Source organism: Bos grunniens, chromosome 1 (assembly GCF_055505025.1).
Source record: "Bos grunniens cultivar Pamir isolate PY7600 chromosome 1, Bosgru_T2T1.0, whole genome shotgun sequence".
Classification (NCBI taxonomy): Eukaryota; Metazoa; Chordata; class Mammalia; order Artiodactyla; family Bovidae; genus Bos; species Bos grunniens.
In genome coordinates, this window is record NC_141165.1 from 85,834,343 (window position 1) to 85,861,589 (window position 27,247).

The 27,247-nt window shown below is 53.8% G+C and overlaps 1 protein-coding gene across 2 annotated transcripts; it reads left to right on the top strand.

The window, feature by feature from the left end:
* Positions 1-592: 592 nt before the first annotated feature.
* Positions 593-26,496, top strand: MELTF (melanotransferrin). Of its 2 annotated transcripts, none has more exons than XM_086320503.1 (16): positions 593-861; positions 2,611-2,765; positions 4,036-4,135; positions 6,368-6,550; positions 8,159-8,315; positions 9,489-9,556; positions 12,384-12,571; positions 13,105-13,285; positions 14,258-14,409; positions 16,897-16,993; positions 17,893-18,087; positions 18,975-19,131; positions 19,233-19,300; positions 21,075-21,262; positions 23,660-23,858; positions 24,315-26,496. In XM_086320503.1, exons 1-16 carry the CDS (start codon positions 813-815, stop codon positions 24,395-24,397), a joined length of 2,220 nt encoding a protein of 739 aa, XP_086176629.1. In that variant the 5' UTR covers positions 593-812; the 3' UTR covers positions 24,398-26,496. The 2 variants fall into 2 exon arrangements, with proteins under 2 accessions (XP_086176629.1, XP_086176639.1); XM_086320513.1 differs by having other exon boundaries at positions 656-861; positions 18,975-19,104.
* The last annotated feature ends 751 nt before the right edge of the window (positions 26,497-27,247 follow it).

Sequence of the window (27,247 nt, forward strand, 5' to 3'; positions counted from 1 at the left end):
CTCTCCTTCCCATCCACCAAAGCATGATGGAATGGGCCAGGCTCTGCCGGAGACCTGGGCTCCAGTTCCAGCACTGTCACTGTCTGAATGTGTGACCCAGGGCAAGTCACTTACCTGCTCCAGATCCAAGAAGAGGCAGGGAGATCCCCCCACCGCCAGTTTCTCCCCAGCCAGGACCGCGTCAACTTGAGGTCATGTCTGTAGCCCCACATTCTCTGTACAAACCTGTGTTTGAAGAGATGCTGGTGAATGAATTCCATTGCTTTTGAGCTTCCTGCCTTCCAGCTCATGCCCTAGGATTCTGACCTCTTCATCTTTCCAAACCTGAACTTTCCCCTTTCCAGTGGAATAAGCTATTGGGGATCTTTCTAGGACAAGAGAGGGATGTTCTGGAATAAGGGGCAGACTGTTAAAGGGAGAGAGCCCAGAAACACCGGTCAGCTCGGGGAATCAAGCCCTAGACAGCAGTTACCTGACTCTCAGAAACAGCTATGTGTGCTTGTCCAGGCCTAGGAGCACGGGGATCAAGAGACTTGAGAGACGACTCCACCACCCACTGCGCACCTGCAGAGGCTCCAGCAGGGGGCACCAGAGGGAAGGGCAGGGCCACCCAGGTCAGCCCAGGTGTCCAGTCGAGGGTGGGCGGGTGCACGCTAGAGGCGTGGACGCCACCAAAGCACGCCCCGGCCGCTCATAAGGAGCTGAAGGCCAGTGCCAGAGAGGAAGGAGGAAGAAAGCCCCGCTGCTGCTGACCCTCTGGGACCTAGAAGTAGACAAAATCCGCGCCCAGCCCAGCCCCAGCTAGCTGCGCCATGCGGGGTTCCAGCGTGGCTCTGTGGCTCTTCGTGACTCTGCGCACTGGTGAGACCCCGCCGCCCGGCCCTGGGAGAGGGAGCTGGGGCGCGGGTCCTGGGTTCTCCAGCCACAACCCCCACCCCCAGCCACAGGAGGGTCTCGCGGGCTGAAAAGTGTGTCCTGAACTTTGTTTCCCAGGAAAGAGGGGAGATTAGGAAAGGCGCGAAGGACGACAGAGGAGGGTACTAGCACTGACCCGAGCAGACCAGGATGTCTGGAGGGCTTCTTGGAGGAAGCGGCATTGAGCTGGGCATTGAAAAAGCGAAGGTAGCCAAGAGAGGCGCCGGCAGAGGCATGGAGGCGAGAGTCCTGGAATGCGGAGAGGTCCGGAGAGTGAATGCTCTCGATGCCTAGGAAGCCCAGGGAGCGTCTAGGAGCCAGAGAGGCTCTACTTTTTCCGGAGGGAGGCGGGAGAAGACTCTCAGAGACTGGAGGGGAGGCGAGAGATACTGCCCTGGAGGCCGCTCCAGGGTGCCCAGCATGGACAGAGGAGGGGGTGCAGGCAGGGTCTTCTCCTTTGGCAGTCCACTCCCAAAGGAGTCAGGATCCCTGACGCTGAGACTTGAGGTGGGACCTCCGGGGAGCTGCCCGGCTGCCTGCAGGGATCGCGGGCAGAGGCTGGTGAAAGGATGGCTTTAAGCCACTGCTCTGACCATCAGTACAGAAAATGGACCTGCCACTCCGGTCAGGGCCAGCAGTTGCCAGATCTACCAGGGTGCAGGTTTGGAGCACTGGAGAGGGGAGAGCAGTTCTACATCCCTGGGGCGGAGCTGGGGGAGGCCAAGAGAGGCAAAAGGGAGACTGGAGGAATCTGCAGTCTTGACCCTTGGAGTAGGGATGGGAAGCACAGACTGCCGTGGGAGGGTCCTTGCCTGGTGGAAATGGACCCAAAACCTCAGGGCAGGCCTGGCTGGGAGGGTGATTAGTGGAGGAGGCTCCCTGCTGGGCCCCTAGACTGGGGGCTCTCTGGAACTCTGACCTGGTCAGATCCCAGGACCCAAGAGGGTCCCCACCAGAGGAGGAGCCTAAGTGGAAGTCAACTGAGGACCCTGTATCCTGACTCTCTACAGAGGTTTACTTTCTAGCGCAAAAGGTATTGCCCTCATCTGCTTTCTCAGACAATAAAACAGGCTCAGAGAGGTCAAATAAGTTGCCTGAAGCCACCAGCTGGAGGAAGAGGAACTTGAGGCCAACCTGCTGACTCCCCTCCCTCCTCTTGTCAGGGGCCTGGAGCTTTGCCCACAGAGGGTGGGTCTGCGTGGATGTAACCACCGATGCTCCAAGGGGCACAAGTCTCCTCAGGGGGCAGCCACAACCATTTCCTGGTCTCAGGTCCCAGTTTATGATGGGGGCCCAGGGACACTGCTGAGGGTGAGGACCCAGTCCAGCACTCTCTTGCTAGAGGACACAAAGTCTCAAGAAGCGCAGGAACCAGCCGGTGCTCCTTCCATCCACCAGGCTGTGCTCCAGGCCGGGGAGGGGTGGGGGAGGAAAACCTGGCTGCTACACTGGGAGACCTTCCCTGGCCAATGCAAAGGGCCAGATGTCTGCCCCCGGGCAAATGCAGGGAATGCATGGCCCACACATGGCTTTACAGGTGAGCCCAGCCCTTTCCTGGGCTGCCACACCTCTTTGTGCCCTAGCACCCCACAGTGGGAGGGCAGGGCTGTGGCGAGGAATGGCTATTTGTGCTGAAGGGTCCCAGAGTGGGCTGGGGCTGCAGGGACCTGGCCTCACTGTTCTGCCCATCCCCAGTGCTTGGCGGGATGGAGGTGCGGTGGTGCACCATCTCAGACCCAGAGCAGCAGAAGTGCAGTGACATGAGCAAGGCCTTCCAGCAAGCAGGCATCCAGCCCTCTGTCCTGTGTGTCCAGGGCACCTCCGCTGACCACTGTGTCCAGCTCATCACGGTGAGTCCTCTCCCTTCCGTTCTGCCCAGACAAGAGGGCTGTGACTCAGGAGGAAGCACACAAGAGCTTCATTCACCGGGAAAGGTTCCCAAGTCCCCCTGCCAGGGCTGGGCGATAGGATCGCCTGAGTTTCCCTGGTAACAAGGGCCAGCCTGTTTCCTGCCGAGGAGGGGCAGGCCAGGCACTGGGAGGCCCCGGGAGGGCCCTGCTCAGGCACTGGTGGGGAAAGGTGTCTGAGAGGCAGAGTTTCCTTACACAGAGCCCTTCTACATGGGGGACACGACCTGCCCCAGCCAGGGGAGCCCGTACAACAGACAACTCAGTGGCCCACAGCAGTTTCTCCCTCCTCCCTGGACTTTTCTAGAACAGGGCTTGTTTCTTTTCTGGGACAGTCCTGGGTGGGTGCGTGGGGAGTGGGAGAGATTTCCTGAGTGGTGGGAGGTCTGCTAACTAGTGCTGACAGTTAAGAGGCAGGACTTTAGTACAGGACAAGGTGTGGAGGGAGGCACTGGGGAAAGGAACAGGGCACTTGGATCTTCCCTCCAGTTCAAGCCTGGATATGCCCCCAGAGCGAATCCAGTCAGAGTCCATGTGGCCAGGGCTTGGATCCACCATAAGAGTGGAAAGCAATTATGTTGAATCATCATTCTATCATGACCCCATTTGTGTTTTTTAAAACGAAAAGGAATACACTGAACTGAAGAGAGCATCTGTAGGATTCAACCTGCATCTTAGAGAGAAAACCCGGGAAACAGGTTAGCGGTAGAGACAAGGGGTGGAGAAACAAGAAAGTGAGGGACACTCACTTTTCACTGATTTTCATTTTGTGCTTATTTTTAGCTATGTGTTTCTATTATAGTGCTTAGTCGCTCAGTCGTAGCCCTCCAGGCTCCTCTGTCCATGAGACTCTCCAGGCAAGAATACTGGAGCAGGTTGCCATACCCTTCTCTAGGGGATCTTCCTAACCCAGGGATCGAACCCAGGTCTCCCCATTGCAGGCAGCTTCTTAACCATCTGAGCCACCAGAGTCCAATAAAATTAAAAATAATATAATTAGAAAAATAAGGCGAGCCCTTGGTCCTGATGAGGGGAGACCCCTGGGCCCTGGCAAGGAGGGGCCTGCAAGGCTGAGCCAGGATGGGGCTCCTGGGCCAGATGGAAGGACTGTGTGCACCCCCAGGGCTATTCGAGGGCAGGCTGGTGGGCATCCCCAAACTCCTGGCTGAGCAGCCCTGGGGCCAGGCTGCACTGACCCACATGTTCCCAGCAGGCCCAGGAGGCTGATGCCATCACTCTGGATGGAGGAGCCATTTACCAGGCGGGGAAGGAGCACGGCCTGAAGCCTGTGGTGGGCGAGGTGTACGATCAAGGTCAGAGGGCAAGTGGGAAGGGTGGCAGGAGAGAGGAGGTCTCTCAGCGGTGTGTCATTGCTGGACTTGGCCCGACTCCATAGCCCCCGAGCTGGTCAGTGGTCCTGTCCCCAGAGTGTCCTGCCCCTGAGACCCGGGGGTGCCAGAAACACACAGGGCTGACCTGAGTTTGTTCTTCCTCATGGGGAGCCCAGAAGCCCCTTTTCACCCATCAGCTCTTACTGAGGGGCTGCCCCACACCTGGTATAAGGCTGGGCATGATAGCCAGGTGAAGACGGCATCAGTGAGGCCCAGCTGCCTGCATCCCAGTGACCTCTGTGAGATACAGCAGGCAGTGGGGACGGGCCGGACAGGAAGTGGTGACCAGGATCTGCAGAGCCCAACAGACCATGAAGACCAGGGTTCTGTCCTTGCCGTCATCTTCTGTGACCCCTGACACCCTCCACACGCCCTCCTCCGGACCATAACATCAGGACAGTGATCCCTGCCTTGTCACGTGGATTCAGTGAGCGGGTCTGTGTGCCCCTGACATGTGGGTGCAGTTGGGAATGTGGGTCCTGCGCTCACACCACACCTGCCTCTGGCTCAGCTGCTGGTTGGATCCCCTCCCCACCTGTCCAGTGCCTCTAGTCTCTCCAAGCCCAGCTCAGCTGTCCCCACCAAGGAGCTCCCCTGGGCCCTCCCACCGCTGCAAAGGCCTCTCCTTCCTGTTTTTCAGAGCACTCACTCACTCCACAAGGTCCTGTCCCCTCTGTCTGTCTTTTTTGTCCTCAGCACAACGAGTCCCCTGAGGCAGGCCTGGTCCGCATCCTTGTATAGCCCCGGTGCCTGGTACCCAGCACAGGGTCTTACTTGGTCACTTGATAACTGTCAGGGGACACAGGACATGGTCCAGCCCTGCAAACCAGCCAGCCTTTCCACTCAATGGCCAGAAACAGCCCTGCCTCGTGGGCCCCAGACACAGCTCTTCTTTTAATTAATTCAACATGTCAATTGAGCACCTCCAACCAGTCATGAGCATAGACTAGTAAACAAGAGAGCCCGTTCCTGCCCTCACAGAGCAGGAGTCACATGGTAAATAAACACCAAATGCTTCAGTTACAGATGTGCTGGGTGCTGTGAGCACAGTAACGGCCATGCAGGAGAAGATAAGGGCGATGGGCGACCTGCTGACATAGAGCAGCGGAAGGGCTTCTCTGGAGATGTGAGCTCTGAGAAAGGCCCAGAGAGGAAAGAGCTTGGTGCATTCCAGGAGCTAGAAAGGATGGCCACACTGGGGAGTCAGGGGGTGAAACCCGATGGGGCTACTTAGATTGGCACAGGCCAGCCTCAGGTGTGCAGGAAATTACACCAGCTTGGTTTTCTCGAACTTAACTTCATTCTGATCATGGGCATCTCGCCGCCCCGGGCAGCTGTGTGTGTGTCTGTGTGTGTGTGCTGGGATGCTCCCTGGTCGTCGGACCCCATAGAGGAGTCATCCCTGTCTTGTCTGAATAGCCTCTTCCGGGCAACATTTGGTCCAGGGGACTCTTTTGCAAGGCTTAGACCCTTGCCTGCCCACATGCACCCTATTCATCTGACAGTCATCAGGTGACCAAGTGAGACCCTGTGCTGGGTTGGGGGCTACACAAGGATGCACACCAGGCCCATCTTAGGCGGCTCACTGTGGCTATTTGGGATAACTCACTTGAGTGATTTGGGACCACATTGCTAGTGTTTCTCTTCCAGTCTTTCTATCCTCCCACCCCCGGCCCAGCACTGAGAAATCACTTTTTCTAATCTGGGGGAAGCCCCTGCCCTGCTCCCTCTGCTCCTCGCAACCACCCTTATTCCCATAAGAGGACACCATTCCCTCTGTTCCTTTAGGTTCTCCTAAGGGCCTATACTTTTGGAAAACAAAAGACTTACAGGCTACTGCTGTTTTTGGTCTGGCTGCAGAGCTCCCTTGATGTGTGCAAATGTAGTGCCAGCTGGCTTGGGAAGGAAAAGGGGGAAATTAATGCATGAATTACCATCTCAGGATAATAGGTACCACCTGAGGCTGGCGGGGGTGGGGTCTTGTGATGACATGTGCATTGCACCCACTTGCTGTCTCAGTACTAGAACGGTGCACATGCATGCGTGAGCACATCCACACGCACCCTTCCCCCTCCGCCCTCCCGGGCAGGGTCCCAGCCTCTTTTGCAGCTTCTCCCTTGCCACCCTCACTACTCTCCTCTCCCCTCCTTCTAGAGATTGGTACCTCCTATTATGCCGTAGCTGTGGTCAAGAGGGGCTCCCAGGTGACCATCAACACCCTGAAAGGCATGAAGTCCTGCCACACGGGCATCAACCGGACGGTGGGCTGGAACGTGCCCGTGGGCTACCTGGTAGAGAGCGGCCGCCTCTCGGTGATGGGCTGTGACGTGCTCAGAGGTGAGGGCTAGGCCGCCAGAGGCTTCTCCTGCAAGGGCTCTGCATTTCCCCTCATAGGATACCCTCGCCCCAGGCTCACCTTCACGGCACCCTTTAAGGAGCAGCACAGTCCCCACTCCTCTGGGCCTTCGGGACACCTGGTCAGTGACACCACTCCCTTCTCTCCTGCTGGCCGGCCTGGTGTTGCACCACTTACATTCCTGGTTGGTCGGCTCCTCCAGGCACTGGGCCCTCGTCCAGGCTTCCACAGCACAGCCAAGCACAGGGCCCACAAGAGGCCCACAAAGCCCACCTCGTAGGAGACGGTGAATCGCCCAGGAGAGCCTTCCATCTGCGGCAGACATGGTTGCTATTTCCATAAATGTGCCATCAGCTTCACAGGGTCAGAAGCTGTATTTTTTCAGGACTCAGACGAGGCTTGTACCCAGGAAGCTCACAAGTAGCTAATCAGAGCCCCACATTGATTCACAGGTGGTGAGAATAGGGTTGTCCTGCAGACGAAATGTGTCCCTGAGAGTTGGGTGAGGGCGGGGGTTCCCGGGGGGCCTGGCCGGGAGCCCAGAGCCCTGGTTCTCATGCTTTGGGCTTCTTTTCCCAGTCAGCCACTGGCCATTGTGCTGTGTCAATCTGAGGTGGCCTCCAACACGTCACAACTACATTATTATCAAACTTCCTTCTTGGGACTATAGCACACCTCAGAGTTTCGGGTGTCCCCAAACCCTGTATCCCTGAGCAGGCTGCCTCCTGGTTTGTCTGCACCTGGGAGAGCATGTCATGTCGTCTTTCAAAGCCCAGACTTTTCTGTGGGAACACATGAGTGAAAACATTGGCTCAGCATGGCCTGCCCTCAGAAAGATTACACAATGAACTTCACTCTTCTCCCCTGCAAAATGGGGAGGTTAAGACTTACTACAATGCTGTGGTTTGGAGGACTGAGATCCTGCACACAGTGCCTTTGCAGTATGCACAGGATGTGCGCTCGCTGCTGGGAGCTGCTGTTACTATGAGCTCAACTTTCATACCTCCCAGTGGGCTTCTCACAGTGGTGTACACACACAAACCCATAGACTACACACATGCGTGCTACCTCTGCCATCAACACACATACACAGATACTCTGCCCCCACAGAGCCTCATGCATAAGAACCTAGAAGCCATGTCCTCTCAAACAGTGACCAGGGGTGGGAGGTTTACCAGCCACTTGGCACATTTATTAAATATCTACTGCCCTGTGAGGACGCAGAAAGACTGAGAAAGGAACCCACCTTGGAAGAGCTTGGTTTAGCCAAGCACGATGCAACTGGCCCAGTGTAGTACCAGCGTTTGCTCACCCTGCATGGCACTAGGGTGTAGCTGGGCACAGGATAAATATTTGCCAAGAGGGTGGACTTGGGGCCCGGGTGCTTGAAGAGGCCCCCAAATCCTGCAGATCCCGACCCTCTTCACCAACCAGGCCTCCTGAACGGATCCAGTTCCCCAGGTCTGCTCAGACTGGAGTCTGCAGAGTCTAGCCTTCCTGACTACAGCCTGAGTGGCCCGAGCCCTCCCTGGAGGATGGGGTGGGGGTCTGACGCTGTGTGATTGACCCCCCTCTGTCTTCTCCCACAGCTGTCAGTGACTATTTTGGGGGCAGCTGTGTCCCGGGGGCAGGAGAGACCAGTTACTCAGAGTCCCTCTGTCGCCTCTGCCGGGGCGACTCCACTGGGGAAGGAGTGTGTGACAAGAGCCCCCTGGAGAGATACTACGACTACAGCGGGGCCTTCCGGTGAGAGGGGCTGGGGTGGGGCCACAAGCACTGGGAAAACACACCTCGTCATTGAATGGGCCCCTAGGGGAGTGGTGATGTCAGCTGCCTCTCATCAAAGCACGCTTTTTATAGTTCATGTGCCTGGTTGGTTTAAAAACCTCAAACCAGAATATGCCAGACAGGATTTACTCATAAAATCAACATGTTTGGTATATTTAGAGAAGTAAGGGCTCAGAGAGAAGAAAATGGCAAAAATGGCCCTTTGCTGCTCCCAGATCCCCATTCTGGTGTCTGGGACCAGCAGGGAGGATGCTGGAGTGGGGCAGTGTGGCAGGGACCCCAAGGCGTGAACTCAGGGCTGGCCTCTCTTTGCTCCTATTCAGGCTGGCCCTTTAAATCAGTGCTCCATGGAGACAGGAGTCTCTTAACTGCTTGTGGGGCCCTTCCATCTGTCCACAAAAAAGGAAATATGCCTGGTGGGGGCTGGCATGGAAGTCTCCTGGTTCTTTCTCTCTGGTTACAGTGTTTCCATCTGGAACCCCAGTGTTTACACCCTAGGGTGTAATAGGGGAAATGAAGTTTGGGGCACAGAGGAGAAATGGTTCTTGGTCCTCCAAGTCAGAGACTCACCCACCCTGCCTCTCCTGGACACATGCCCCAGTCCAGTCCCGGCTTGTTTGCTGACTGTAGGGACCTGGGCAGCCCCTTTGCCCAGGGGCCCTGACCTGCCTCCTTCACTGGGCAGTGACAGATGGAGGATCCACAAAGTCCTGGGCCCTTCCACACAGGGTTGTTGATGTGGCTTGAGAAGGTCTAGCCCAATCCCCTGCCTTAGGACAGAGTCATCTTCAAAACATCCTGAGCGTTAAGGCTGCCGATAAAGCAGCTGCCCTATGAGCACCCGCTCCTTTCAGGCCCCAAGCTCAGCTGCACAGAATCTACATGGATTATAAAGGATCTCTCTCTAGGGGAGCTGCTTTCTCATCCCTACTTTAGAGGCAATAGAGGTTAGGAAGGTTCCACAATTTGCCAAAGCCACACAGCCACACAGACTGGGGAACTGGAACCCGGGCTGCATGACTGTGAAACCCATGCCCGCCGAGAGCCCACCCAGCACAGCCCAGGCCAGACCTCCCGAGGCGGAGGATGGCAGCTGGACCCCAGCCTGCCTCATTGCTTCCACCTGTGCAGGTGCCTGGCAGAAGGGGCCGGGGACGTGGCCTTTGTGAAGCACAGCACAGTGCTGGAGAACACAGATGGTGAGTGGAGGGGCTGGCCCCCAGCATTGGGTTTCAGGCCCCGTAATCCTCCCTGACGGAAAGGAAGAGCTGGGTCTCACCAGTGGAGCTTAAACTGCTCTGCGCACAGGGGGGCTGAGGAGCCACTCTGCCTGCTCTGATACATATCTGGCCGTGGGTTCATTTTCCTTGTGAAGATTGGGTTCTGCTTTTGAAAGAAAAAAAGTTTATAAACCTCTGCGTTCAGTTAAGTTCAGTTCAGTCACTCAGTTGTGTCCGACTCTTTGCGACCCCATGAATTGCAGCATGCCAGGCCTCCCTGTCCATCACCAACTCCTGGAGTTCACTCAGACTCACGTCCATCGAGTCAGTGATGCCATCCAGCCATCTCATCCTCTGTCGTCCCCTTCTCCTCCTGCCCTCAATCCCTCCCAGCATCAGAGTCTTTTACAATCAGTCAAATCTTCCCATGAGGTGACCAAAGTACTGGAGTTTCAGCTTTAGCATCATTCCTTCCAAAGAAATCCCAGGGCTGATCTCCTCCAGAATGGACTGGTTGGATCTCCTTGCAGTCCAAGGGACTCTCAAGAGTCTTCTCCAACACCACAGTTCAAAAGCATCAATTCTTCGGCTCTCAGCCTTCTTCACAGTCCAGCTCTCGCATCCATACATGATCACAGGGAAAACCATAGCCTTGACTAGACGGACCTTTGTTGGCAAAGTAACGTCTCTGCCTTTCAATATGCTATCTAGGTTGGTCATAACTTTTTTCCAAGGAGTAAGCGTCTTAATTTCATGGCTGCAATCACCATCTGCAGTGATTTTGGAGCCCAAAAAAATAAAGTCTGACACTGTTTCCATTGTTTCCCCATCTATTTCCCATGAAGTGATGGGACCAGATGCCATGATCTTAGTTTTCTGAATGTTGAGCTTTAAGCCAACTTTTTCACTCTCCTCGTTCACTTTCATCAAAAGACTCATTAGTTCTCTTCACTTTCTGCCATAAGGGTGGTGTCATCTGCGTATCTGAGGTTACTGATATTTCTCCCAGCAATCTTGATTCCAGCTTGTGCTTCCTCCAGCCCAGCATTTCTCATGGTGTACTCTACATGTAAGTTAAATAAGCAGGATGACAATATACAGCCTTGATGTACTCCTTTTCCTATTTGGAACCAGTCTGTTGTTCCATATCCAGTTCTAACTGTTGGTTCCTGACCTGCATACAGGTTTCTCAAGAGGCAGGTCAGGTGGTCTGGTATTCCCATCTCTTTCAGAATTTTCCACAGTTTATTGTGATCCACACAGTCAAAGGCTTTGGCATAGTCAATAAAGCAGAAATAGATGTTTTTCTGGAACTCTCTTCCTTTTTCTATGATCCAGCAGATGTTGGCAATTTGATCTCTGGTTCCTCTGCCTTTTCTAAAACCAGCTTGAACATCTGGAAGTTCACAGTTCACGTATTGCTGAAGCCTGGCATTAGGGATGTATTGGGTTATAATCATTTAAAATTTTGATGATAATCTAAGGAAATCTAAGAAAGTAATTATTTAAAGAGTTGTCTTTAAAGATTGCAAAAAGACTGATAAGAGCAAAAGAGTGGTATTGACATAAATGTGCAAAGTAGTGAAGTAATATGGCTTTAATTGTCCCTAGTGAAGGAAAACGGGAGTGGCAGATTGAAATACCTAAATGATGCATTTGTCTCAGGGGAAGGCCAAGCGATCCCCCAGAATTCTATTACAAAGGTTTTGTAGCAGTTTAAAAATAGAGGAAAGTTGAGGAGTGGAGAGAGAATGACACTGAGTAATTGTTGAGAGTGCTATAAATTATCATGCAGTCATTAAAAATGACCTTTATGGAGTTTTACAAACTATTACTTTCTTGGTTTTTTGGTTCGTTTTTAAATAGCTTTGGAGTGAATAGAGTGTTTGTGATCACACAAAGTATCTTTTCCCCTCCTATTATCTAGCAACGGTTTATCCTCATTTTAAAATTTAAAAGTCATTAAAATATTGTTATGTAGGGCCCTCTGTGGTATATTTTATTGCATGAGTTACAATCCTTAAAATTAGTCTTATTAATATTCCTGTTTGGTGTTGATATTCAGTCTTATAAAGGAGTTTTATGGAAAGCTTCCAGTAATGTGGAAAAATATTTTTAAATAAGTGAAAAAAATATAGGATGTAAAATTGCTTACCATGTATGGCTTTAACCATATTTAAAATGGTTAGAGGATAGAATAGAAAAAAGAACATGGAGGAAAAATACCAAAATATTAATAGTTGGAGTGGTGGGGGAAGCTTTGAGAATTTGCCCTCTTCTATCTGGGCCATGGTTCTGGAAAATTTTGTCGGGGTTTGTTTCCACCATTGCCCTATGCTCGGAACTAAATTTAGTGCCAGATGGTGGTGGTGAACTCCCGATATATTTCTCTCTCATCCTCGGTTTCTCTTACTTTCTTATTCTTTTTGTCTTTAATAAGCAGTTCTGTTTATATGTGTTATTTTATTATCAGATATCTCAAATCCTTTTTATTAGAAATTGGTGACAAATTTAAAATGTAAGTAAATAGACACAGTCTATAGAGACACCTGATTTTGTACAGTGCAGCCACCAAGCTCCTCTTCATTCTGAGTTCCGGTTCTCACCTCCTGGTATGATTCTGGGTTCTCACTTCTTGGTGTGGTTTTGGTTCTCACTTCCTGTAAGGGTCGCTTTTCACTGTGTGTCTGTGGTCTGTGACACCCTAGGCTCTCCCCAGGCCCCCTCCCAAGGGTCCTCCCCGATGTCCTCACCAAACCCCACCCAGGACAGGAGTTGGCTCATGACAGGATTCCCATCTTCCCAGGGAAAACCCTGCCCTCCTGGGGCCAGGCACTGCTGTCACAGGACTTTGAGCTGCTGTGCCAGGATGGCACCAGGGCTGATGTCACCGAATGGAGGCAATGCCACTTGGCTCGGGTACCAGCTCACGCCGTGGTGGTCCGGGCCGACACAGATGGAGGCCTCATCTTCCGGCTGCTCAATGAAGGCCAGGTGAGTTCAGGGCACCCCACACAGCTTCTTGGGGTGGCAGGACCTTCTCATCTTTCACCAGGGTGGGAGCTCAGAGCCATCCCGGGGCTGCACCAGCCAGAGCAGGGGCAGGACCCAGAGGCAGAACATACAAGCAAGTAAACAAAATGACTAAACAAATAAATGTCAAAGTACACCATTAATTAAATGTGGTGTATAATGTTTTACTGATACCGCTGCGTAGAACAGCAGCAAGTTTCTGCCCACAGGCCGCACCAGCTTTGGTTAGTTTTGTTCATCCTGCCACCGAATTCGGCCCCACTGCTTGTGCTCAGTACCATTGCACACCTGAGCCTTAAGCCATGTGTTCAGTCAGCTGAGTGTGAAAAGGCAGAATGCACTGGGGAGCGCAAGGGAAGGAGAAAGCTCATGCAGTCCTCAGAGTGGGTGCCTGGCCTGCAGGCACAGGAAGAAGGAAGCGGGAGCTGAACTAGGAAGAAAGGATTCTCCCCACAGTACATCATCAGCCCCCACCCCTGCCCCTTGACACACAGCGTCTGTTCAGCCATGAGGGTAGCAGCTTCCACATGTTCAGCTCTGAGGCCTATGGCCAGAAGAACCTGCTATTTAAAGACGCCACCTCCGAGCTGGTGCCCATCGCCACACAGACCTATGAGGCATGGCTGGGCCGCGAATACCTGCATGCCATGAAGGGTCTCCTCTGTGACCCCAACCGTAAGTCTACCTTTCTCTTCTCCTGCTGGCCCCAGCCTGACTATGGGTGTGGTCAGGCTTGCTGGAGAGGTGGCCACAGGAGGACACACACCCCAGGAGGTGTGTGTGCTTCTTGGCCTCAATGGGAACCTGTTTCTTCCACCTCCCTGCCTCTCATGGTTGGGGAAGAAGCATCTCTGGAGTCAAATGGCAGCACTGTACCCTGGAAACCCTACCTGCTCTGGGGGGTGGGATCCAGAACCCCAGGGTCTGTCTTGAAGGGTCTCTGCCCCTCCACCCAGTATTTGTCAAGTCCTGTCTTTCTCCCTCCACAGTGGCTTACTCCTCCCACAATGCCCCCATCCTCCCACAATGCCCCCATCCTCCCACAGTGCCCCCATCCTCCCACAGTGCCTCACTCCTGCCACAATGTCCCCATCCTCCCACAATGCCCTCATCCTCCCACAGTGCCTCACTCCTCCCATAATGCCCCCATCCTCCCACAGTGCCTCACTCCTCCCACAATGCCCCCATCCTCCCACAGTGCCTCACTCCTCCACAATGCCCCCATCCTCCCACAATGCCCCCATCCTCCCACAGTGCCTCACTCCTCCCACAATGCCCCTATTTTCCCACAGTGCCTCACTCCTCCTCCTCACCATGTGGCCATGGCCCTGGTTCTGGCGCTGTTTCTCATCTGGACCCTTACAGTAGTCTACCAATGACTTCATGCCTCTAGCCCCCACCCCCATGTATCCACCACCTACAGCCAGAGAGATGCTGTGCCTCAAGGCTTCTCACAGCCCCACAAAAGGGATTCTGTCCTCTCCTTTCTGGGTAAGAAAACAGGATCAGATGGAGAAATAACTTACCTTTATAGCTAACCATGGAAAGAAAGAGCCAGAATTTCTCTTGGGTCTGATTCTAGGCTCTTCCTGCTTAGGGCCAGCCCCTGATGCAGGCCAGTGTGATCACATGCTCACACCCACACAGGACTGCCCCATTACCTGCGCTGGTGTGTGCTGTCCACGCCTGAGATCCAGAAGTGTGGAGACATGGCTGTGGCCTTCAGCCGGCAGAGGCTCAAGCCAGAGATCCAGTGTGTGTCAGCCGAGTCCCCCCAGCAGTGCATGGAACGAATCCAGGTGGGAGCTGGGTCCAGAGGGCAGATCCACCCAGGTGGGCAGGCAGTGGCAGTGCCTGGGATGGTCCTTACTGGCCCTCCCTCTGCCTACTTGGTCTGGAGGATACAGGGCAGCCTGAGTAGAAGAAAGTCTCCTATGACAATTCCACAGAGAGAGGGGAGGAGGAAGTTGCCACAGGAAGCAGCCACCACCCCTTGGCGAGGGGTAGGGGAAAGGCAGGGAGAAGGGGGCTATTTCCCTTGGGGGAGCCTCAGAGACTCCTCCCTGCTAAGCAGGTGGGCCAGGAGCAGAAGGACCATGGGACTGGCCCAGCTTGGCACTAATGACCCTGTGGCCTTGGTCAAGTCCTTTTCCCTTTCTGAGTCTCAGTTTCCTCTTGTGCACATCGATGGGTGGCATTGGGTCATCATTTATTAAACTTCAATGCAATCAGAAATACATTTTACATCACAGTCTAGCACACAAAAAAGTTTTCTTTCAGAAATAAACCTGTAAAAATATATATCCCCTGTAGAGAGGTATGAAACCAAACAGTGTTCACCTTTACTAAGTACAATGTATGCTAATAGTTTCTGTGTATTCTATCCTAGTCTCATTTTTTTTAAGCTTATCGTGGCCCATTAAATTGATTAAGCATTCATTAATATGCCTGCCACCTGACCCTGGTCTTGAGACCCATTCAGCTCTGTCCTGCTTTGCTTCTATGACTGGAGACTGAGGCCAGGAATGGGAAGCAGTCCCATGGCCCTGCAGTCAGGGCTGAGGTCCTACTGAGGTCACAGGGGTCTCCTCTGCTCCTGGACTGCTTCCTTCCTGTTTTTTTTAAGATCAACTTCAGGCCCCAACCCCATCAGAGTGGGGCCTGATGGTGAGGAGCTCTTTTCAAGGTGGTCCTCAAGTGCAGACCAAGTCACATGCCCTGGGGTGTCCACCCTGCCCCGGCCAAGCAGCACATTGACTTGAAAAGAGGCAAGCGAGCAGGAATGACATGGGGCCAGGATCATGACACTAACAATCTCATAAGCACTCACTTCTCACGTACCCCGCACTGTGCTAAGCCTTCATGTGGGTGATCTCAGTTAATCCTTATGACGACACTTGTGGGGTGGGTATGACTACTATCAGAAGTGGAGACTGAGTCTAGGGGAGGCTGAGGAGGTAACTTGCTCCAGGACACCCACGTCAAGGGTGGGGGAGCCTCTCTCCCCAGAGGTTGCCTGGAGCCTGGTATGGCACTGAGGGAGGAGAGGCCAGCTGGAATCAAGGAAGGGAGATTCAGGGGTTGGGACTCTTCTTTTCCAAGTCGCGGGCAGGCTGTCCTGTGGAGGAGTGGCTGGTTGCAGGGGGCCCAGACCAGGCAGAGCTGCAGGGAGCTTAAGCTCTCTCCAGGAATAATTCCTCTCTTCATCTGAGCTCACAGAGGACCACGGGAGGAAAGGGCTGGCATTAGGGGGGTCCTGAAAACCCCAGAAAAAGGCTCAGAGATCCTCAGTTCTAACTTCTAAGGCTCTCAGAGATGATGTCCAGTGTAGCTCTAATATCCATTTCCTGCCTGACCACAGTGACCCAGGCAAGCAGGGCTCAGCTGGCCTGGCCCCTGGGCTGTGGTTTAGGGTCTGGGTTCCTCCTCAGCATCGCAATGTGTAGAAGGTCTAAATGGGAGGGAAGGGGTGCCCCAGAGATGCCCCACTAGGCTCAGAATATCAACATCACTGCCTTTATTCTGTCATCATAACTTCAAGCCTCAGCTCTGGACCATGGGGGGCACCTTCCTGGGGTGCCGATGTCCCCTCTCTCCCTGGACCACCTCTTCCTTTTGGCTTGATTATCAGCTAATCTCTTTGCAGGGTCTGAGGAGCCACCTGTCCAGAGGCTTCAGAATGGACAAGTGGGGATGGGGCACAGGTGACCGGAGGGCTCTAGAGGCTTCTGAGGGGGGACGGACCTGGGCTACTCCTGAGGCAGGGCTCTATCCTTCCACCCTGGAGCCTCCTCCCGTAGACCCTGAGACTGTCTTCTTTGCAGACCCGGCTCGTTCACCCATTCACAGGCACATTTGAGAAGCATGTAAAGCGCTCCTGCTGTGTGCCAGTCCTTGGCCAGGTTCTGGGGGTGCAGTACAATGCCCAGGTCCCTGAGGCTGGGGAGCCATGGGGAGACCCACATGGAGTGCAAGAGCAGGTGCTGTGCTAGGTTCTGCTCAGAACAGGGTCTGGCAACAGGAGACCCTCAGAAAACATGTGCTGCAAGATTAAAAGACACCCATGAATGGGAGTGCTGATGCTGGACGGTTTCAGGCCTCTGGTCCTCCAAGCATCCTTACAAGGAGAGGAAGGGGCAGATGGGACAGGATAGGGTTCCCAGGGGAAGGGAGCCTGAGGCCAGAGTTCCTGAGAGACCCAGCTTTGGCACCTCTGTCAGATCCTGACACCCAGAGCTGTCTGGGGACCCACCTCAGCTTGACCACTCTTTCTGTCCCCTCTGCAGGCTGGGCAGATTGATGCTGTGACCCTAAAGGGCGAGGACATTTACACAGCAGGGAAGACATATGGGCTGGTCCCAGCAGCCGGGGAGCACTATACCCGTGAGTGCAGGTGCCAGCCCACTGGCCCCAGTGGGGAGGTGGTTGATTTTTTTTTTTTACAAAAACTTCTCTAAAAAAGTCTTTCTCCCAGTTGCTGTCTGTCACAGGAAAACCACTCTGGCCCCAGGAACAGTGTACCCACCCAGTCACTGGAAGCCTGGCAGGCTTTAGTGAACTTTCTGTGAAGGGTCAGAGAGTAAACACTTCAGGCTCTGAAGGCCACATACAGACTGTGCTGCATGTTCTTTTTTTAAACAACACTTTAAAAATATAAAAATTATTTTTAGCTTGCATCCCAGGCTGTACAAAAACAGGCTGAGTAATTTGCCAGGGTCTGAACTAGAAAGCCTCCTCAGCCTCTTCCATCCAGACCATGTGGCTCATGGCAGGTGGCCCTGGGACCCACCTTCCTGTCAGCTCATGAACACCTTTTCAATGGCCGGGGCCCAGGTGCTCTGTCCCTAGGTCTACTGACCTCAGGTCCACTCCACTTGGACATGAGAACTCTCTCATCTTAGGGAAAGCGCATCTGCAACCTCAGCTATGCCTCCACTTTTCTCCCAGAAGGTGAGAAAAATACCACCTGAGTGTAAGGAAAGAAAGAAATTCTTCTGGTTTCAGCAGTTGGAGCTGCTGAAAAGTGGAGCCCCACAGGCTGTCCCTCAGCAATGAGGGGACACGCACAGGTCTCGCTGCCAGAAACGCTCTCTGAACACCCGCCTGGCTCTTGGCCTGGGCGCTGTTGAGCCTGGGCAGCCAGGGGAGCAGTGCATGGGGCCAGAGCCACTGCTCTGAGGTCAAAGCAACTGGAGGGAACAGATTGCAGGCTCTGGCCTGGCTCCTGCTCAGCTGAGGCCACTAAGCACAGACGAAGGGCCTCACTGGTGTCCCTTCCCCAGCGGAGGACAGGAGTAACTCGTACTTCGTGGTGGCTGTGGTGAAGCGGAACAGCTCCTATGCCTTCACCCTGGATGAGCTGCGGGGCAAGCGCTCCTGCCACCCAGGCTTCGGCAGCCCCGCGGGCTGGGACATCCCTGTGGGCACCCTTGTGCAGAGGGGCTTCATCCGGCCCAGGGACTGCGACGTCCTCACAGGTACTGCCCCCTACAGACACACACACGTGCAAGCTCTTCTTGGGGGTTCACTGGGGTCAGGGCCAGTTCTGAGGGTTGAGGTCCTCTCCCAGCAGGACCCCAGAGAAGGCAACCCCAGAGAGATTTCCTCTTCCTCTTTGACGTGCCCCTTGCTCTCGGGAAGGTTAGGGAATATTCTTGGCCACACCCAGGACAATGGTGTCTGGTTCTGTGGAGGGTACCCCTACCCACTTACTCAGAGTGGAATATTTTCAGTGGGGCGGGGAGCAGGCCAAGTGCATTGCTCAAGGCCTGGCTCACACTGTCCTGGCTCACAGGCTGTCTAGTCCAGTTACTGGGCATCTGGGGGACCTTGTTGGGAAGTGGCCAGCCATCTATATAAGTGCTGAAAAAGACACGTTTACCCAGCACCTACCATATGCCATAGGCAGGGCCCTCCCTGGGTGTTAAATCATGCACATTCATGGTGCGAGGAAGGCAGGAGGAAGCTGGCTGAACACGCACCTCTGTCCCGGCTGGCACGTTGGAGGAAAATAACACACCTTTTTTCTAACCACCCACACAAGCACATGTAAGGTGTTAGGACTGGCTGCTCCCACTCCCAGACAGCTGGGCAGTTGCTCTGACTGCAACAGAAGAGTTTATGAGGTAGTGAGTTCCCTGTCCCTGAGGGAGTTCAAGGGAAGGTGGGTTCTCTTATTTAGACAATCTTTGCATTCCCCCATCCCCGTGATCCTTACAGGAGGGGACGTGCCACTCTGAGCTGGATGGGCAGGAGCAAATGGGTGGCCTGGAGCCATAGCACCAGGCAAGGGGGGCAGATCGGTGGGGGAGCAGTCACCCTCTCTGCCATGGTCCCTCAACATAGCCCTCTTCCTCTGCCCCAGCGGTGAGTGAGTTCTTCAGTGCCAGCTGTGTGCCTGTGAACAACCCCCAAAACTACCCCTCCTCACTGTGTGCACTCTGCGTGGGGGATGAGCAAGGCCGCAACAAGTGTGTGGGCAACAGCCAGGAGAGGTACTATGGCTACAGTGGCGCCTTCAGGTACCCGGTGGGCTGGGGCCGGGCGGCAGGGGAGGGGTCCTGGGGCCAGGGGCCAGGATGGGACCTCCTGCCAATAACTGTCTTGACTTCTTGTGTGGCAGGTGCCTGGTTGAGAATGCAGGGGACGTTGCCTTCGTCAAGCACACGACGGTCTTTGACAATACAAATGGTATGTGTCGGCCCTGGGACATGACAGGGCCAGACTGGTAGGGCTCTTCCCCATCTCCCGCAGAATCCAGCACCAGATGTTCCTGGCACTGCAGGCCAAGTGGCCCAGGGAAAGACTGAGTCTAGAAGGCTCTGCCCCTTGGGGAGCCCAGGAGCCCGAGGGCCAAACAGTAAGAACAGGCCTCGGGCTACATGTCCAAGTGCACAGGCCACCTGACAGTCTATGTCTCTGGAAGCCAAATTCCCATTCTACCAAAATGGTAGCCACTCAGTCCGTTTGGAGAAACCCTGTCCAGGGCGTTTACATGGCACCAAGGTGTGTGGGTTGGGTGGCAGGGACCGCTCGCCCCAGGGTCTTCAGTTCACATTAGCAGCTTGTGTTTGTTCCCGAGCGCGTCAGTGCCGTGCGCAGGGAGGTCACCGCAGCCCCAGGGTGCGTGAGGCAAGGCACGCCCCCCATTCACATCATGAGGTGGTGTTTTTCTCTGGAGTCGCCTTCCTGGGCTCCACTGAGGAGAAGAGGCCAGGAACTCTTCTTCGGGGCCCCAGGCCCCCACCTGAAGTTCTACTGGGTTGCAGGCCTGTACCTGACTCCCCTGCCCTGTTCTGTTCTCCCTCCTTGGGGAAGGAGAGAGAAATGGATTTTGCATTTTGAAGACTGGAAACTATTTCCCTTCAACATTTTTTGTTTGTGTTTTCTGTACGCCCTGCCTACACCCCAGGCTTTGCAACCCCAAACACTGGAAGCTAAGTCTTCTCCACTCTCTCCTAACACATCTCTTCCCAGGAACTCAGGGCAGAAAGGCAGAAGGCCTGAAGGGGAGGTGGAGATTGGTGAAGGGAAAACAAGATATGCAGGGAAAAAACATCAATCAGTATTTCAAAACTCAGATTCCACCATGCCTATGGAAAGTCACTAAGGCTGAAAACCAGTTGCCTCAACAGAGCTGGAAGGGTTCCAGCTCACCTGCCAACCACCCACCAACAGCACTGGGGGTCATCCCCCCGAAGGAGGGAGCAGTGAGCCCTGCCTGGGCCCAGCCTGTGCCCTCTGTGTCCTGGGCTGGGGGTTCAGGGAGGAGACAGGGCCCTTGTGAGGTTCACCTGCGGAGAGGCACCCACTTCCCAGAGCCACTCAAATTTTTTTATCTCTACTCAAGGACCCACCTGGAGTTCCTCCTGGAGATAGAAAGGCAGTGTATACTAAGTGAATATACAAAGGCACAAAATAATGTGATTCCCGAAAGTAGTGTTTGTCAGGAAGCCTTTGGACCAGGCACTTGCATCAGAATTACTGAGTTACTGGTTTAAAATGCAGATTCCTGGGTCCCATTCTAGCGTACCTGATGAGATTCTTTGCAAGAAGGGGCATTTGAAATTGCCTCTTATAGATCAACAACACGTGATGTTTTATTCCGTCTGGCTTGAGAATTTCAGCTGTTAGGGGAGAGTCCATCGTACCCTCAAGCCTGAGACCTATGACACAAAGATGGAGTTCTTTGCCTAAGAGTGATTAAGAGCCTGTTCCTCCACCTGTAAAACGGGAGTGATTATATAGTTCATTGCTACATAGTACATGCTTCTTATTCCCTACAAATAACATTATAAGCCCAGCTGGGTTCTCTCATTCTGGTTATAGATAGAGCAGAGCAGTTGAAGAGTGGAGAGGGTTGGGGAGCTGGCCAGATATCACCACCTCTCCCCAGTCAAGGACTTGGGGTCCCTGAGGAGAGCAGTCTGTCTATCCTCTCCCCCACTCTGCTTCATCCCTTCAGGCCACAGTTCTGAGCCCTGGGCTGCTGAGCTCATGTCAGAGGACTACGAGCTGCTGTGTCCCAATGGGGCCCGGGCTGAGGTGACCCAGTTTGCAGCCTGCAACCTGGCACAGATACCATCCCATGCTGTCATGGTCCGTCCAGACACCAACATCTTCACTGTGTATGGACTGCTGGACAAGGCCCAGGTGAGCGAGGGCAGGAGCTGCCCCGCTGGGTGGTTTGCGGGGTGGGGATGGTGACAGAGGCGAGCCAAGCCCCTCAGTCACCTCAGTCTACCTGGAGCAGACTTCAGGAGAAACTGAGGAAATTCTAGGGAATTTTTCAGAAATTCTGTGAATGTCACTTAGTCAAGGCCATCCCTCCAAGCACTGTCCCCTCTGTCTCCTGTATCATTAATTTTCCCTTCTCAGCCAGACCATTCCCACCAACATACAAACCTGCTATTACTTCTGCTGCTGCTGCTGCTAAGTCGCTTCAGTCGTGTCCAACTCTGTGCGACCCCATAGACGGCAGCCCACCAGGCTCCCCCGTCCCTGGGATTCTCCAGGCAAGAACACTGGAGTGGGTTGCCATTTCCTTCTCCAATGCATGAAAGTGAAAAGTGAAAGTGAAGTCGCTCAGTCGTGTCCGACTCTTAGCGACCCCATGGACTGCAGCCTACCAGGCTCCTCCGTCCATGGGATTTTCCAAGCAAGAGTACTGGAGTGGGGTGCCATTGCCTTCTCCGGCTATTACTTCTACCATCCTGTAAAAACAAGTGAACCTTCTTTTGGTCTCACATCCCCTTATAACCGTAACCCCACTCCCTTTTATAGCAGAATTCCTTCAAAGAGCCATCTCTAGTCTGGAATCATCAATTCCTCCTTTCCTGACCTCTCTTAAGGATGGAGACTATTCCAGATAGGCCCCTCCAGGTGCTGAGACTGCCTTGGTCGAGGTCTCACTGGCCCGTGCTTACATCCCGTGGCTGTTGCTCAGTCCATGTCTCCCTGGCCTCTCAGCAGCACTGGCTGCAGCTCCCTCTTCCTGAAGTTCACCGCCCTCCTGAATGCAGTTTCCCCCATGCCTGCCTGGCTGTCCCGCCACCTCCCCAGCCTCCCCTCCATCCCCTTTGCTGGCTCTTCCTCATTTCCCTGGCTGGTAACCACTGGAGCACCCCAGGCTTCATCCTAAGCCGTCTTCTCTGTCGCACCTATACCCCTATTGATCTCATCCAGCCCCATCGTTAACTACCATCCGTATAGTGATGACTGCTAAGTGTACATCCTCAACCCTGCTTCAGTCTCACCCTTTAATCTCAAACGTACATCTTTGGCAGCTGCCTATTAGACATTTCCATTTCTAACAGGCGTCTTGACCTGAACAAGTCAAAGTTGGACTCCTCTTTTTCCCTCCATCTTCCCCACTTCAGTGAATAGCAGCCTCAGACTTCCCATTTCCTCAGGAGTCAGGTCAGACTCCTGTCTTCCTGTCATGCCCTACTTCCAGTCAATCAACAAATTAACTTTCAAAACACATCTGAAATTTGAACACAGGCCATAGGACAAGACTGCCCCAGGTTCCAAACCTTCCCCTCTACACACCCCCAACCTGATATAGACTGAAATTGACCTCATTTCCCTCCTTCCATAAGCACCACAGACTTGCAGAGCCAGCTAACCCTCCAGGCCAGTTCCTAACCTTGGAAATGATGTTTAATCTCATCTTTCCTATGGAATCCCTCTGTCTCAGAAGTTCTTAACTCTGGGTCTGTGGGCTTCCCCAAGGTTCCCGAAACCCTCTGAAGTGATGTGGGGGAAGAGCCCTGTATGGATGTGCACTTTTCTGGGGAGAAGGCTGAGAGCTTTCATCAGATCCTCACGAGGATCCATGAGTACCCCCAAAAGATCAATAGCCACCTTACTCTTTCTTTCCCCTTTGACCAGTATTTGAAGGCTGAAGTGGGCATTTGTCCATGCTCTTCTGATGTCCTGTATTGTATTCCTCATTTCTCACATCCCTTCTGGCCTTTTTACTGACTGTCTCAGGGCAGGAGCCATAGCACACTCACCCTGAGAACCCTCAACAGGGAAGAGAACAGCTCCTCAAGAACTTCTTGAGTGTGAGGAGGGTGGGTTAGTAAAGGATATTCAACTTACCTAGTACTTTCTTAGTACTGGTATCAGAAGGAATGGCTCTCTTATGAAATCATTTTGGTTGGGGATAAAGGATACCCATAAAAAAGAGTGAGAAAGCCTGGTAGAAAAGGATGAGAAATGCTGAGCAGACTTAGCAGACCCCTCAGTAGTCTCACCCACATCCTCTCTCATTTCTGAGTTTTCTTCCTGTGAAGGCTCAGGCTTCAATATCCAAGAGCTAGTTTGGTGTGATGTTTCTGGATGGCTGTCTTACTGTGGTGGCTCTGGTCATCTCTTATTCCACATCAGCTTTGGTGACAGAGGTCATTGAGTCGATGATTTTAAAGCAGAGTCTTGGCACCTGACTGTCCTTGCTCCTTGGTGCATAAAGCAATTAATGGCAAGTGATACCCAGGTGACCATTTGTAAGCCCAGGTGCAAAGCTGATCTGCTGTGTGCTTCCAGGACCTCTTTGGAGATGACCACAATAAGAATGGGTTCAAAATGTTCGACTCCTCCAGCTATCATGGCCAAGACCTGCTTTTCAAGGATGCCACCATCCGGGTGGTACCTGTGGGAGAAAAGACGACATATCGTAGCTGGCTGGGCCCCGACTACGTGGTGGCTCTGGAAGGGATGCTGTCTCAGCAGTGCTCAGGCACAGGTAGGGCGGGCTGGCAGGGTCACACCCCACAGAAGAGTGGGCACAATCCCTGGGCATCCTCCCAAGCCTTTCTCCCCAAACCTTGAGTGAACCAAAGGGCGCTCTGCATCTTTGCAAACGATCAAGATGAAGTGCCCTGAGAGGGTCTTCAGTTATAGCAGAAACACTGGCTGTGGAATCCAGACAGACCTGGATAATGAATATAAATGTTAAAAATAATCATCCAAAGAGGATTCAGGCAACTGCATAAATATACATGTAGTGTAATTTTGAAAGAAATGAATATGTAAAGAAACCAGGGGAAAGAAAAATTATAATAGGGTAGCAAGAGGGAGCCTGGAGTGAATTTAGTACACAAAAATACACTCCGTCTAGTCCTGCACATGACTGGCAATGGGCCACAAACACAGCTCCTGGCACTTCAAGGCCCTTTACTGTCTGTGTTTAATCCCTCAGTGACCGCGGCCTCCAGGGTCTCCCTACTCCTGCTGCTGCTCCCGCTGGCCCTCACGGCCAGCCTCCTCCAGCCCTGCCTCTGAAGCATCTCTGGGCCAGCCTTGCCCTCCTTTGGAATGGAAACCTATTCAGAAATCTCTCTAAATCGGGCTGTTCTCCTCAGTAAATCCGGTTAACACTGCTCAGAGAAAAAAATGTGTGATGGGAAAGGAAGCATGAAAAACCATAGAGCTCCTCAGGGCTGCAATTCCGACACTGAAGTTTCTGTGATTGCTTCAAAGTGGAATAAAGATGAATGTTAAAACAAAGTGCCCCCAACTGGACTGAGCGGGTCCCTCCTGCTGGAACCCAGCCTCTGCCTCCCAGGCACCACCTGTCCCTCCGCTACCTGGGGTGGCGCGCTGGCCCGCCTCCAGTCACGCCCCACCCACAGGCTGGCACAGCCGCTTCCCTGCAGGTCTGCAGGCTCCCACCACGCAGATCCTCACCAGCCTCGGGTTTGGAAAAGACCGGTTGCCAAGGAAACAGGCTGAACCTGAGCTTCCCACATGGCCCTCTCTGCTGGAACTCGCCCTGCTGAGCCGCCCAGGGGGGCCTGGTGAGATGACAGGCCTGCCGGCCCCTCCCTGCCAGTTACCACCTCCTCCTCTGGGGAATGGACACCGCACCCAGCACCTCCCATCAGCCCCCGCTCCGTCTGTCTCTGGACTCCAGCCTCCCTCGTGAGGATACTGTGTGTCTGTCTGTCCACTGAGGCAGTACCTGATGAGGCTGGAGCCAGGCCCTCCAAGGAGGCAAAGCTTCTGGGCACTCACAGCCCTTTGTCCTTGTCTTCTGCGGCTTGGCATGGCTAGGACCACCGGACCCCTAATTGTGCTGGGCTGGGGAGGCCAGGGCTGGACCCTAGGGATGAAGTCCTCAAGGGTCCTGGGGCAACGGAAATGCTTCTCAGAATTTTTACTAGGTAGGGGGCTTGATGCAGGGTTGGAGGTCTAAAATCTTGCCTAAATACCTGTCTGTGTAAGAAGGGCAGGCCTCAGAACAAAGTGTGATCTGTGTGCCCTGCCCTTTGGTGGTTCAGCTGCACCAGGCTCTGTCCTGAGGCTCAGCCCCGCAAGCAGAAATCCCCACTCCTGAGTTTCCTCCTCTTAGGCTCCATCACAGTTTACCCTCTCCTGCTCTGCTGTGATGTCCACCGCTCTGGAGCTGCTCCTGTACCTCTGGCAGCAGTGGTTTTCTCCAAATCAAAGGGTTCAGCCTTCGGGGCTACCCAGTGATCTCCAGGCGCTCAAGTGTGGGGGGTGCCTCTGAAGAGCTGGGGATGGGGAGATGCCATTCTGTTTGTCTGAGGAGCCTCAGGCCAGCGAGGAGCTGAGGGGAGTCCCGGCTCCTCAGGTGTGAGCACAGGGTCTCTTCCTCCCAGACGTCCTCTGACTGGGCCCGAGGGCCACTCATTTCAGAGGAAGGCTCCATCCTCCCCATCCCCTTCAAATCAGTGGAAACTGCTGGGAGAGGGTCTCTATTATCGTCATGGTTGTTTGGAAAGCAGGAAAAAGTTCCCCGAACTGCCAGCTCTTACTCTGAAATCTGCTCCCTTTAAAAAAGTAAAAAGAAGAAACGAGAGCAAGCCACCTTCGTCAGCAGGCTGGGAGCCGCGTGGGCCTGGAGCTATTTGCATCTTCGTCTGCGGGGGCCTCGGGGATGCTGATGACAGGCTGGGCTCCCAGTGCTTCGCCCCCACCTGTGGGCGTTGGGATGGATCCCTTCCATCCTCAGTGGAGAAGGAGGCCACTGGCCGTGTCCTGGCTATGGTCACACCATCCTGAGGAGTCCTGGCCTCCACCCCACTGTGAGAGGCCAGAAGGAGCCGGCCTCAGCTACCAAGTGTGTACCCTCTTCTCTGAAGGAGCAAAATAATTCTTCTCTGACTTGATGATTGTTTGATTTCTTTTTCTTTTTTATTTTTCAAAGGGAGATTTGTGCAGTGAGGAGTGTATTACCATGTGGCCATCCTGGGCCAGTGTGCTGCCCAGGGTGTGACACTGTACTGTGAGCCCCTCAAGGTGTGACCTGCCTGAATGCTGGGTGGCTTCTGACTGTCAGGTGACAGCAAGGAGCCACCTCTGTGTTAGCACTCAAAAGACGTTGGTTTGTTCTTTCAAATAAAGCCAAACAACCTGCACTGGCTGAGGCTTGGATTCTGATAGAAAACTGCTGATGATGGTTCACTTTTTTCTTCTTAGGTGGGCAGAGGTCTGCAAGCCCCAGGTCACCCCCTGCCTCCCAGAATGACAGATTCCACTCAGAACCTCAGTCAGGAACCAGTCCGAGCCTCCATCCAGCGAGGCCCACAGCTCCCTTCTCTAGTATGGACTGGTTTTCTGGCCTCAGCACATCCCAGCTGACTCCTTCCTCTCGGCCTCTTGGGCGTCTGTTCCTCTGGGGACCAGGTGCAGAGCAGTGCAGTCTTCTCCACCACCCCCTGCCCTTTGTCTCCAAAATAAGTCACCCACACCATTCCTTTGGCAAGCTGGCTGCTAACTCACTGGAGGAAGGGAAGGAGGGGTCAGTCCTCACAGTGGGCACTCTCTGGCCTTACTTAAGTGTGGCAGATGGGCTGGTCTTGGCTGGTGCCCCACACTCACTTGGGAAGTGGAGGTTCTTCGTGCTCCCCTCTCCCAGGGCTCCCGCCCTTCATTCTTCCCCAAGCCTGCCTCTTCCCTCCCTCCCTTCCTCCATCCCTCCTCAAGGCCACCTCACAGAGCTGGGACCCGGCTCCCCACGGCACCCAATCACCATGAAGCCAGGAAGTCTGGGGTCCTGGCATCAGAAGTTGATAACGTCTCTGTACCACGTGGCTCAGGTTTAGCCAATCAGCTGTCTTGATGCTGTCCCTGCCTCCCCTAATCCCTTGGGGGAGTTATTTAAATTCA